Consider the following 14,150-nt stretch of genomic DNA (forward strand, 5'->3'; position numbering starts at 1 on the left):
CCGCCTCCTCGCCTCGCGCACGCGCAGTTCTCTGCAGACCCGGAAACGGAATGCTTGGGACGAAGGTCACTCTGCAGAGCGTAAGTTTCTCTTCTCTAGCTTAAATCTGTGCTTTGCGGTTCCTGACTCCATCTTCACGGTCTTGGTGTCACTGCGGTCTTTAAATTCCCTCTCACGCCCCTACTCGCCATGTAAACCGAGACGTGTGTTAAGAGTTCGTAGACCGTTTCCCTTTGCGTTTTCAATTTCTCTGGGGCCAGTACCGAAGCCCTTGGCTTTTCTGCCTTCGGTCTTGTAAACACCGCCTTTCGCCGCATTTTCCTGCTTAAAAACCTTTACTATCTCTGCCTTCCGCCTCTTGTAAAGTCTTCGTCTGCGAGGTGGATTCGCGGCCCCTTTAGCCTCTCCCTCTCGGCCCCTGGAGGCCGCGCCGGCCGCCCCGCTCCCGGAATTCTGGAGAGTCAGCCCCGTTCCTAAGACCCCCTTGCTCGCAGCCCCTCAGTCCTCACGTCTCGTCAGACCCGTCCTTCTGCTCGTCAAGGCCCCCTCCTGGTCAGCCCTAACCCAGAGTAGAGGTGGTGACATGGGCCATCTCTGTGACGCCCAGTGTTCTTCGGTCCAGAGTTCCAAACGGTCTTTTTCAGTCCACGGGTGTCTTACTCAGTCGCCATCCTCGTAAATACAGGGGCGAGGAGGATCAGGAGAAGCAGACAGACAGAGCGACTGAGACAGAAAAATTGAGAAGGATAAAGAATGAAGGAGAACCAACGGGAACAGACAGGGACTTGTAAATAGTAAAGTGAAAGTGATTACGGCTTGAAGGTAGAAAGTGAATAAAATAGAGAACTAAGTTAAAAATGCCAGCCAGATCTCCAGGAATTGGATAGCAACAGAGGGAAAGGGGCTCTGGATCTACCGGTAGGAGGGTGGCAACAATGATGAGGCCCTTCACACAGAGTTCGGGAGAGGATAAAAGGTGGAACCACAGCCTTTAGAGCATCATGGTGATTGGGAGCGGAGAGGAAAATTATTGACTGCAAGAACGAAGGGGGAGAGCAGGAAGGAAGCGTCACCACCTTGGGTGCCCGATAGTGGGGAGGAAGGGAGTGTAACAGAGAAGGGGTGTAACTGAAGGGCACAAAGGAAGCAGAGAACGGGGAAGAAAGAGGCAGAAATACATAGAGATGAAGGGCAGTCAGAAAGGTTACAGACAAGGAGCATCAAGAGAGGGAATGATTCGCAGGGTGGAGTGAGACAGGTGTGAGAAAATAGGGGGTAGGGAACAGCAAGAAAGTAGAGGGGAACAAAAAGAGAACGATATAGAAATAGGGAGACAGGATAATAATATGTGGAAACACATGGTGTAGGTAGACACGATTGTTACACTAAGTGAAGGAAATCAGACAGACACACATGATATTACTTATCAGTTCAGTTCAGTCGCTCAGTTGTGTCTGACTCTTTGCCACCCCATGAATCACAGCAGGCCAGGCCTCCCTGACCATCACCAACTCCCAGAGTTCATTCATATGTGAAATCTTAAAAAAAAAAAAAAAAATGGTACAAATGAATTTATTTACAAAGCAGAACTAGATTCACAGACACTGAAAACAAACTTGTGGTTCCCAAACATGGAAGGAGGAGGAGGGATAAATTAGAAGTTTGGGATGAACAGATACACACTACTATATATAGAATAATTAAACAAGACCTACTGTATAGTGCAGGAAACTATATTCAATATCTTATAATCTCTAGTGGAAAATAATCTGAAAAAATATATATTTAGTGAAAAAAAGGATACCCTACACTATTTGATCTTCAAAGATCTATCAAGCACTGAAAAAAAGTGTAGGAACTGACTTGTTGATCTCTCTGTAGGAGTTGACTGTTCTGAGTCCCTCCTGAGACAGTGTGCAGCAGAAGGCCGTCTGTTCTACATGATGGGATCTGTGTGTGTGTGTGTGTGTGTGTGTGTGTGTGTGTATGTGTTTGGGGCATAGGAAGGTGGTGTGTTGATTTTAAGCATTAAACTGCCTATTTTCACCTTTCAAGATTGACTTCTAAAGACTCAATTAGACTGAGGAAGAAGCCTGGAAGAGCAAAGAAGAGTCAGGAATGGCCATTTCTCAGGTAAGGTCATATTCTCAGTGGATTCTCAGTCTGTCCTTCCTGAAATGCCCTTCTCTGGACTTGCTAATCGTGTCCGACTCTGAAGTGTCCTGTCTCCTGTACATGCACACTCACCCGGGGCCTTCCCTCAGGGCCTGTCCTCTCCACTTAGATCCCGTCTCCCTATGACCCGGTGACTTGGCCCTTGTGAGGAGGCTCCCCTGGGCACCGTCCTGGGCAGGGCTTCTCACCCACGGGTTGGAGACTGGGTCTCAGTGCTGTTGGGCAGCAAGGATTGCTTAGGGCCCATCTGGATGTGCTGTCTGCTCTCTGTCAACCAGGATAAAGAAGCTGCACATGGAAGTCTGGTGTTAATACGCATTTTCGCCTGGTGCATTTTTGAAAACAGACTAATTGTGGCAAATATGTTCTGGCTTTTTATACTGCATTAGAAGCTAATGCAGGTGGCTCAGTGGGTAAAGAATCTGCCTGCAGTGCAGGAGATGCAGGCAGACGCAAGTTTGATCTCTGGGTCGGGAAGATCCCCTGAAGAAGGAAATGGCAACCCACTCCAGTATTCTTGGCTGGAGAATCCCATGGACAGAGGAGCCTGGCACGCTACAGTCCATAGGATTGCAAAGAGTCAGACACAACTGAAGTGACTGGGCAGAAGCTAAATGGGTATATTGATGATTAAAAAATAATGATGATTGGGAATGGAATGAGAAGTTCAGAGATATCAGTGATACAAAGTGTTTCATTCCTTTGATTTTAAACTATGAAATCAGTCTCTGAAACTTGGAGATTCTTAATCCATTTTCATCATCTCCATTCCTTGGAGGTTACCTTTTCACTGTGCTGATTGCCTCCTTTGACACATAGAAGTTTCTCATTTTGATACAGGTGAGGTTCCAGCTTTATAATTTTATTGGTAGATACCCAGTTTTCCAGCACCATTTATTACTGAAACTGTCTTCCTTCTATTCTGTGGTCCTGGCACCACTGAAAATGCATTTTGCTGCTAAGTTGCTTCAGTCATGTCTGACTCTGTGCCATCCCATAGACGGCAGCCCACTAGGCTCCTCTGTCCCTGGGATTCTCCAGGCAAGAATACTGGAGTGGGTTGCCATTTCCTTCTCCAATGCATGAAAGTGAAAAATGAAAGTGAAATCGCTCAGTCGTGCCCAACTCTTAATGACCCCATGTACTGCAGCCTACCAGGCTCCTCTGTCCATGGGATTTTCCAGGCAAGAGTACTGGAGTGGGTTGCCATTGCCTTCTCCGATTGTAATGCTAAATAATCCAAAACAAGCTTATCTAATAAATAATCTGAATAACTTGTAGTTTAGGATTGCAAAACCATTGTAGAACTGAGAAAATAAAACAACTTATAAGAAAACAAAATATTTATCTTAATACAGATTATATATCCACATGTACCCACTGAGAGAAAGCATTTTACAACATTAAGAGATGCTGTGTGTCAGATATACTGCAATTCTGAGCATTCTGTTCTCTTGCACTGCTTTATGTATCTGTGTTTATGCCAGTACCACACCATCTTGTTTACTTTATAATATGTTTTGAAATCTGTAAGGGTTCCTTACTTTCTTCTTTGGCAATTTGGGATTCTTGGGGATTCCCTATGAATTTTAGTGTAATAACTTACATTTTCTACCAAAATTGCCATTTGACTTTTGATAGGGATTAGATTGAATCTATAAAACACTTGGGGTAATAAGTTCATTTTAAGAATATTTAGTCTTTCAATCCAAGAGTATAGGATGTCAGTTTATTTGTATCTCCTTGTGTAACTTATAGCAATGTTTAATAGTTTTCAGTATATAAGTTTTTCACCTCTTTGTTGGATTTCTTATGAAGTGTTGTATCCTTATGGTGCTTTAGAAATAGGATTCTTTTAAAATTTTCTTTTGACATTGTTCACTGTGTATATGCTTCCCTGGTACCGCAGTCGGTAAAGAATCTTGCTGCAATGTGGGAGACCTGGATTTTATCCTTGGATTGGGAAGATCCCCTGGAGAAGGAAATGGCAACCGACTCCAGTATTCTAGCCTGGGAAATCTCATGGACAGAGAAACCTGGTGGGCTACAGTCCATGGGCTCACAAGACTCAGACACAACTGAGGGACTGAGCACACAGAAATCTAAACCAGCACTACCATTATGTATAGAAATTTACCTGATTTTTGCGCATGGACTTTTGTATCCTGAAACTTTTCTAGAGTTATTTTTTGATGTAGCAATATCCTTGTGAAATCTGTACTATTTTTACACATAAAGGTTGTCATCTACAAAAAAAGATCATTTTACTTTTTGCAGTTTGGATAAGTTTGATTTCTTTTTCTTGTCTAATTTCTCTGATAAGGGCTTTCTGTACTTCGGTGGACAGTAGTGTAGAAGTATGTATCCTTGCCTTCTTCCTGATCTGAGAAGAAAAGCCTTCTAGTTGAATGTTTATATCTTTCTTTCTTTTTTTTTTTTTAAATTTTTGACCAAGCCAAGCCATTTGTGGGATTTTAGTTTCCCGACAAGAGATTGAACCCAGGGCCACGGCAGTGAAATCACTGAATCCTAACCACTGCCATCAGGGAGCTCCTGTCTCTTCAAGTAATTGTGTGTTTACATGTGTGTGTGTGAGTACATCGAAGTACAAGTCCATGGTTTTGATAAAAACATCATATTTCAAATCTATCTTTACACTTGAAATTATATCTTAAATATAGTCCTTGACCTCAAAAAATTTTTTTGGAGCATCATGTTAATGGTTTAAATAGCAATAGGATTACTAACATCTTCTGTGTCTGTGTGTGAGCCCACATATATGATGATCTTTTATGCTCTTCCATGTTGTTCACCATGAATTTCTTTCAGATTTTCTCAGTGAATCCTCTGTCAGTGTGCCTTTAATACTGTTTTTTCTCTTATTCAACTGTTTGATTCTTTAGCTTCAATTCCAGAGGCCAACCCTCTGAGTTCTGATATTGCTGTTTAGTTTCATGACCCGAGTCAAGTGTCTCCAAGTGTGTCTGGCACAGTATTCTCCTCTGTAAGATGGAAAGAGATCATCTCTAATGAGCTGTTATGTTTATAGCAATTTCATACATGTAAGAAATTTATTAAGAATGAAATTTGGTATATAGGAAGTGTTCAAACACTCTGAGTCATTGCTCTTGTAATCATCATAATTGCAGATTTTTACCTTTCTGTAAAGCCACTGTGGACTTTGTCATCTCTGAAGATCCCACTGGTGTTGTAGCTCATCTAGAGATTGAATATCACATGGTGTATAAAACATAATAGGTAACATTTCTGCATAGACCACCTGTTACTGAATTTTATTTCTAGGTTGTTTGTGTGTTGTCCAGAAAAAGTGAAAAACCTATGTTGTATGGAAGATATCATAATCTCTATGAAAAGGTATAAGAAATTAAAATTATGGATGCATAATTTGCTGCAGATACCTTTACCTGGATCTGTCAGAATACATACTTCGATTAAACGGATCCTTACTCCTCTCTCGTCTTCTCATTTTGTGCAAAAATAACTCTCTTCATGGCCCTTTGATGAGATGTTTTTGTTTCAGGAACAGTTGACCTTCAAGGATGTTGCTGTAGAATTCTCTCAGGAGGAGTGGGAATGCCTGGACCCTGCTCAGAGGGCCTTTTACATGGATGTGATGGTGGAGACCCTCAGGAACCTGATCTCTGTGGGTGAGGATCACTTCGCTTCAGAAATTGGAATCTGTCCTTGGGTATCATTGCATTTCCCTTCTGTGCCCCTTGGGAGCCCCTGTTTTGTTTGATTGATCTGAAATCCCTGTTGATTCAGACATGAAAAATTTCATGATGTGGTATCATGAGTTTAAGCTTAGCTTTTCTGCAAATGGTTAATCCATTTCATGATACATCAGGCATTGTTCCAGAGCTTAAGTATTTTTTAAGGCTGAGGGCAAATTTTTAAAATATCAAATTCTCTTTTTTTCTGCCTCTGTGCTTTTGCTCCACTACTTCTTGGAAGAGAGCTCATTATCTGAATATTATACTGTTTCCTCTGTATTCAGTAGGAGGCAGGTGATGGACCAACCTATGATAGAGTTTTTCAGACCCACATTCAATGTCCTCACTCCTCACCTGAACAAAGAGCTAGAAAAGCCCCAGCTCTTCACATTTCATTCTTTTGAGAAGCAGAAATTTCTATTTCTGATGAAAATATTATTTCCATCTTGGAACAAGAGGAACAGCCCTAGCCTGTGAAGAGTGACATGAAAAGAGCAAACCACCGATGATAGAAATGTATCAAAAGTCTGAACACAGCTTAGATCTCAGAAGGGCAGAGAGGAAGTGGCAGTATTACTGGTCTTTGGGTAACTCTACCCACGTGGGAGATTTCTTTTCAGAAAACAGAAGTTTATTTATTGTGAATGCTGAGAGCACATTTTTCTTACGCCTGGGTTATCATTCTGTTCTTCAGCATGTAGAATGTATTCTTTCACCCTCTGGAGGAGCCCCACCAGAAACAAAAGCAAAGTCTTCATCATGGTCTACACCCTGCCATCTGGTCCCTGTGAACTAGTTGTTGGTTGACTTTGAGCACCATGAAGAGGGTTGCTTTATTTATTTATTTTTAAAATTAAATTTTTATTTTTACTTTATTTTACTTTACAATACTGTATTGGTTTTGCCATACATTGACATGAATCCACCACGGGTGTACATGCGTTCCCAAACATGAACCCCCTCCCACCTCCCTCCCCATAACATCTCTCTGGGTCATCCCCGTGCACCAGCCCCAAGCATGCTGTATCCTGCGTCGGACATAGACTGGCGATTCGATTCTTACATGATAGTATACATGTTTCAATGCCATTCTCCCAAATCATCCCACCCTCTCCCTCTCCCTCTGAGTCCAAAAGTCCGCTGTACACATCTGTGTCTTTTTTGCTGTCTTGCATACAGGGTCATCATTGCCATCTTTCTAAATTCCATATATATGTGTTAGTATACTGTATTGGTGTTTTTCTTTCTGGCTTACTTCACTCTGTATAATCAGCTCCAGTTTCATCCATCTCATCAGAACTGACTCAAATGTATTCTTTTTAATGGCTGAGTAATACTCTATTGTGTATATGTACCACAGCTTTCTTATCCATTCATCTGCTGATGGACATCTAGGTTGTTTCCATGTCCTGGCTATTATAAACAGTGCTGCGATGAACATTGGGGTACATGTGTCTCTTTCAATTCTGGTTTCCTCGGTGTGTATGCCCAGCAGTGGGATTGCTGGGTCATAAGGCAGTTCTATTTGCAATTTTTAAAGGAATCTCCACACTGTTCTCCATAGTGGCTATACTAGTTTGCATTCCCAGCAACAGTGTAGGAGGGTTCCTTTTCTCCACACCCTCTCCAGCATTTATCGCTTGCAGACTTTTGGATCACAGACATTCTGACTGGTGTGAAGTGGTACCTCATTGTGGTTTTGATTTGCATTTCTCTGATAATGAGTGATGTTGAGCATCTTTTCATGTGTTTGTTAGCCATCTGTATGTCTTCTTTGGAGAAATGTCTATTTAGTTCTTCGGCCCATTTTTTGATTGGGTCGTTTATTTTTCTGGAATTGAGCTGCATAAGTTGCTTGTATATTTTTGAGAGTAGTTGTTTGTCAGTTGCTTCATTTGCTATTATTTTCTCCCATTCAGAAGGCTGTCTTTTCACCTTGCTTATATTTTCCTTTGTTGTGCAGAAGCTTTTAATTTTAATTATATCCCATTTGTTTATTTTTGCTTTTATTTCCAGAATTCTGGGAGGTGGATCATAGAGGATCCTGCTGTGATTTATGTCAGAGGGTGTTTTGCCTATGTAAGAGGGTTGCTTTAAAAGGGTCTTTTACCCCCTTTCACTTCTCTCTCTGGTCTCAATTTCATTGGATGCTCAGTTCTCAGTCTATATAAATAAGAGTTGATGCTTCCAGACTCACTCCCTGGGCTTTTCTCCCTTTCATCCCGATTTGTGTTCTTCAAAAGATCTAATCAGAAGATGGGAAGGCATTTGATCAAAATCAAAAGCACATGCTTTTTGATTCCATGTGGCACCTTCAGGGAGCTGTTGTCTCAAGCCCCCTCCCCTGTTTAGATTCGCAGCCATTTCTTTTGTTCTGATTTTTGCCACACACTTCAGGGATGTGTGAAACAGGGAGGTAGGTTGGGTCTCGCTTAATTTTTACATGGCAAAACTACAAAGACAGTGGACAAAGAGATCCTCTTCTTTTACTTCCTAGTTCCTCATGAGGGAAATATGTGTATATTTCAAGCTATTGGTTTGGCATCTTAGGTTGAGTGCATGGTTTCATCTCTTCACCAAATTTTGTATTTTTTTCCACTCTTTTATGGCTCTTCTGTGGCTGTACCTAATCAGTATACTCTCCTGATTCCATATTCTACCTTTGTGTGAATTTTGCCTTTTGAAACTTGAGGGATTTTGTGTGTATGTGTGATTAAATAAACAATAAATAAATAGATTAAGTATTTTATTGGCTTTCATTAGGCTCTGGGAGAAATATAAAAATAACTAGCACATTCTTGGCTTCAAGTAGAAAAGTTTATAATCTTGAGTGTGAAACTTGCTTTTGAAATAGATATTCCTAGAGTCTATAATTTTATCCAGTTTCGTTACTATGATAATCCACTTGTAGTAGACAGCTCCAGATGGACTCTCTGTGGGTTGAATTTACTAACAGAAAGGTTTTGATGGAGAATGCTTTTCCTTAAATTTTTAAATATTTTCCTGCTATGTACTAAGTCACCACTTGAAGCTACTTAGTAGACTGGTCAGCATGTTGTAGGATACGAGATAGAAAGTATCATGAGAGCCTCACTGATGAGTCTTTCCCCATTGTTTTTTTTCTTTTCTTGGCTTTGAGGACTGTCATGAAAGCCCATCTCAAGGACATGGTGTCAATCTTGTTTCCAGATACTAATGACCATCCTCTATGAGCCAGAGGAAATGATGTAGGAGTTTATTCCAGGAAAACTTTATTCACATTCTCCTCTTCCTGATGTCGGACCCCTGGTTTGGAGGGTCTGATGTGGGGCTTCTGTGGGAGAAACTGCGTATGTAATTATTCTCCAGTTTGTCTGTCACCCACACAAAGTATGAGATTAGATTGTATCATGGGTCCGCCCCGTCCCTCCTGTGTTGTTGGGGTTCTTTCTTTATGGCTTTAGTTGTAGCAGGTATTTTCTGGTAGATTTTAGTCTTTGTCAGTGATGGTCATAATGCAGATTATTGTGATTTTGGTGCTCGGGAAAGAAAGTGAGATGGTTGTGCTCATGAGAGGAAGTGAGCATAGGACACGTCTGCTCCGCCATCTTGGCTGCTCTCTGGTACAGTTATGTTCATCTAGATATACAGTCACTAGCTGTGCTCCCACGTATGCATATACCTTGTGCTGCACTCATGCCATTTCTCATTCTGGACCTTTCTTCACATGGTGCTTTTATGTGGATGGGAAGACTGTCATTTGCTCGCATATTTAAATCATTATTTTCATCCCAGTTTCCCCGCACTCCTTCACTCATCGCTCCACCTTCCACATCACTCAGTGTAAAAATGGTCCCTCTTTTTCTGTTGTACGACTTTCTCATGAGATGACCAAAATCACTATGTGCAGCTGTGAAGACTTAGAAAAACCATTTTCAGGAAGGGTGGCTAAATAACATTATTAGTTACATGGCTGACTTCTTTTGTGTCTCCCTTGGAATACTCTTTTTAAACTCCTGGGATTTGTTTTAATATTTTGTAATCTATACTGCTAGGGTGAGCAGTCATCCTTTAGAATATGTTGTTATTATTTGGAAGTTCCGGTTCAAATCCTGTGTCTCTCAGTACTTTCTGTATCAATTGTGGTCATGCATAGAAATCTGTGAGTCAAACCTGTGATTTGAAAACTTGTGTTGATTTACCTCCTGCTTTTTAAACCTTTAAAAACAAGCCTTTTGAAAAAATTAGTGTTCTTTGATGGCTTAGACTCTTGCATGTTTTATAATCATGATTGAAAAGTTGCTTTAAAAAAAATTATGTATTTATTTTTGGCTGTGCTGACTGTTCATTGCCTCCTGTGCTTGTTCTTTAGTTGTGGAGGGCAGGGGCCACTCTCTAGCTGCTGTGTGTGGCCTTCTCATGTTGTGGCTTCTCTTTTGTGGAGCAGGGCTCTAGGGTGTGCACGCTTTGATAGTTGCAGCTTCCAGGCTCTAGAGCACAGGTTCAATAGCTGTGGCACACGGACTAGTTGCTCTGAGGAATGTGGAGTCTTCCTGGATCAGGGGTGAAACCCACATCTCCTGCATTGGCAGGCGGATTGTTCACCACTGAGCCACCACGGAAGCCTGAAAAGTTACTTTTTATAAATAGTTATATTAATATTCTGTCATGTTTATTATAATACTATTTTGCATCACATCTTATATGCTTTTCATCTCCAGTTTGTGCTAATCAGCATTGTGTCTGACCCTAGTTGATATTTGCTCTTTATTACATATCTTTTTAGAGCCAATGAACTGGAGAATTTTAAGTGTTCTATGAAGGCTGGGAATGACTTTATTTATTTGCTGTTAGGTTACATAACTCTAGAATATTTTATTGGTTAACTCTTACTTGTGATTAATATATGATGGTTTTTCAGCTTTTATTATAGAGTACAACTGACATGTACCATTTGTTAATGTTGTAAAATGCATGTTCTTTATGGGTACATAGCTCTATAGCAGATATTCAGAAAATTTTTTTGTGAAAAATTGTGTTAACAAATTCTTCCATTTTTATATGCTGTAATTTTGTAATTCCATACTGCCCATTAGTTGTTCATTAGATAAGTTTGTTTTGGGTTATGTACATGGCACCCCACTCCAGTACTCTTGCCTGGAAAATCCCACAGACGGAGGAGCCTGGAAGGCTGCAGTCCACGGGGTTGCTGAGGGTCAGACGCGACTGAGCAACTTCACTTTCACTTTTCACTTTCATGCATTGGAGAAGGAAATGGCAACCCACTCCAGTGTTCTTACCTGGAGAATCCCAGGGATGGCAGAGCCTGGGATGGGCTGCCGTCTATGGGGTCGCACAGAGTCGGACACGACTGAAGTGACTTAGCAGCAGCAGCAGCATGTACATTACAGTGGATTGTGTGGTCTTTAGCATTTATTTGTATGACATAGAATACAGAATATATGTACAGTATATTTTTTGTCTCCTTAATAGCGAGACCACAGTATATGTATTGTTAATTGGTATATACTTTAGTGTCATAGTGACAAAATATTGTTTCTTTGAGAGTTAACCTACATTTGTCTAGTGTGAATGTTTTTGTCACAGGGTGTTAGTACTCAGCTGTCATTGTTGTTATTGTTCTGTCTCTAAATTGTGCTCTGACTCTTTGCAACCCTAGGGACTGCAGCATGCCAGGCCTTCCTGTCCCTCACTATCTCTTGGAGTTTGCCCAAGGTCATGTCCATTGAATCAGTGATGGTATCCAGCCATGTCATACTCACCTGACATATAATCACTCTTTCTTTAGTAAAGAGTCTATTCCTTTAGTGTTCCTAAAATTTTTAAGGTCATGATTCGGAAGTTTCATAACCTTATTGGGCATAAGTAGTACTTTTGGTTTGTTTTATTTTATTTTGACCATGCTGTGCAACATCTTCGATCCCTGACTGGGGATCGAACCCATCACCCTTGCAGTGGGAGCACAGAGCCCTAACCATTGGACTGCCAGGCAGTTCCCTACCTTTGGTTTAATGTCATATATTCAACATTACACTTTTATTCATGAGTTGTACTGAATAATACACTTTATGGTTCTTTGTATCTTGTAGATATCTCTCATATACATGTGGTCAAGAAATTACAACCAATAGCAAGTAGTGATAGAGGAGATGCATTCCAAACAGTGACATTGGAAAGACAAGAAAGCCCTGAAATGAAATATTTTTGCTTCACGGAAATCCAGGAAGATGACTTTGGGTGTCAGTGGAAGAATGATGAAAGAAATTACAAAGGAATACCTGTAATATATAAGGAAAATGTAACTCACAGAAGAGATCGACAAGGTAGGTGGAATGCAGGAAAGAAGCCAATTAAAAATAGATTTGTGTTAAGCTTTCAGGATGAACTGCATATATTTAAGAAAAATATTTACAAATGTCACGAGTGTGGTAAATCCTTTAATTATGGCTCCTCCCTCAGTAGACACCTTCTAATCCATACAGGAGAGAAATTATATAAGTGTGGTATATGTGGCAATGTTTTTCGTCTAAAGTCACACCTTGTAAGTCATTGGACAACTCACACTCGTGCGAAAACTTACAAATGTGACGAGTGTGGTAAAACCTTTAATCACAGTTCATCCCTCCGTAGACATCAGATAAGGCATACAGGAGAGAAAGTGTATAAATGTGATGTATGTAGCAAAGTCTGCAGTCAAAATTCCTCCCTTAAACGTCATCAAAGAATTCATACCGGAGAGAGACCTTACCGATGCAATGAGTGTGGCAAAACCTTTATTCGTGGCTCTCAACTCTCCACACATGAGGTAATCCATACAGGCGTGAAATTATGTAAGTGTGATGTATGTGGCAAAGTGTTTAGTCAAAATTCATGCCTTAGAATTCATCGGAGAATTCACAACGGAGAGAAACCTTACAAATGTAATGAGTGTGGTAAGGTCTTCCGTCAAAATTCACATCTTGGAAGACATCAGAGAATTCATACTGGGGAGAAACCTTACAAATGTGATGATTGTGGCAAGGTCTTTAATCAGTATTCAAATCTTGCAAGTCATCAAAGAATTCATACTGGAGAGAAACCTTATAACTGTAATGTGTGTGGCAAGGTCTTCAGTCAAAATTCAAATCTTGTAAGTCATCAGAGAATTCATTCTGGTGAAAAACCTTACAAATGTAATAAGTGTGGCAAATTTTTTAATCAAAGAGCATACCTTACAAAGCATCAGAGAGTTCATATTGAAGAAAAGTCTTACAAATGTAATGAGTGTGGGAAGGTCTTCAGTCGAAATGCAAATCTTGAAAGTCATCAAAGAATTCATACTGGAGAGAAACCTTTCAAATGTCATGAGTGTGGCAGGTTGTTTTCTCAAAAGCCAAACCTTGGAAAGCATCAGAGAATTCACGCGGGAGAGAAACCTTACAAATGTCATGAGTGTGGGGAGGTCTTCAGTCGAAATTCAGTTTTTGCAGTTCATCAGAGAATACATAACGTAGAGAAGGCTTTCATGTGTAATGAACTTGAAATGCCTTTACTGAGTTCTCAGCCCTCACTAAGTATCAGATAATTTATACATGAAAGAAACTATGTAAGTGTGACATGTGGGAAGTCTTCACTCAAAATTTACAGCGTACAGTTCACTGGAGATTTCATAGTAGGGAGAAGCTAAGCAAATGTCATGAGTATGCCAAAGATTTTGTGCCTGCAAGCCTCATCTTCTATCAGATAATCTAGAGTGGAGAGAAACTTTATAAATGTACTAAGTATCTCAAAGTCTTCAGCCCAAGTTCATACCTTGAGATCTGCCAGATAATTTATACTGGAGAGAAACCTTTCAAATAAAATGAGTGTGGCAAATCCTTCAGTGTCAAGCCCGAGTTACCATCAGGTGACCCATTCTGATGAGAGACTTTAATAATACAGTGATACGACAAGGCTTTTAGCAGGTATCCACATCTTAGGCTTCATTGGAAAATTCATTCTGCATAGAAACTAGATAAATGTATTTTATTGTGGTCAGGCCTTAAGAGGAGTAATTTATTAATTAACTCATTCTCAAGATTATCTCACAGATGCCATGGATGTGAAATAGTAATCTTATTGCTCAGGTAGGACAGTTTTTATTTGTGAGTGACAGACCACCTGGAGAACAGGGACTGAAAGTAGTAGGAGGTTTATCATTCTCATCTAACAGGAAGTCCGGAGGCTGCCGTGTGGGTTGTGATGGGGTCCTCTGCCTCTGTA

The 14,150-nt window shown here is 40.6% G+C and overlaps 1 protein-coding gene across 1 annotated transcript in view; it reads left to right on the forward strand.

The window, feature by feature from the left end:
* The first annotated feature begins 33 nt into the window (after positions 1-33).
* Positions 34-14,150, forward strand: part of LOC101109476 (zinc finger protein 665-like) — a 43,255-nt gene continuing 29,138 nt past the window's right edge. Inside the window, exons 1-4 of the mRNA XM_060397854.1 lie at positions 34-80; positions 2,056-2,133; positions 5,717-5,843; positions 11,999-13,471. Of these exons, the coding sequence (XP_060253837.1) occupies positions 2,119-2,133; positions 5,717-5,843; positions 11,999-13,471 (1,615 nt within the window). The 5' untranslated portion in view covers positions 34-80; positions 2,056-2,118. The remainder of the gene's footprint in view (positions 81-2,055; positions 2,134-5,716; positions 5,844-11,998; positions 13,472-14,150) is intronic.

This window comes from Ovis aries, chromosome 14 (assembly GCF_016772045.2).
Source record: "Ovis aries strain OAR_USU_Benz2616 breed Rambouillet chromosome 14, ARS-UI_Ramb_v3.0, whole genome shotgun sequence".
Taxonomy (NCBI): Eukaryota; Metazoa; Chordata; class Mammalia; order Artiodactyla; family Bovidae; genus Ovis; species Ovis aries.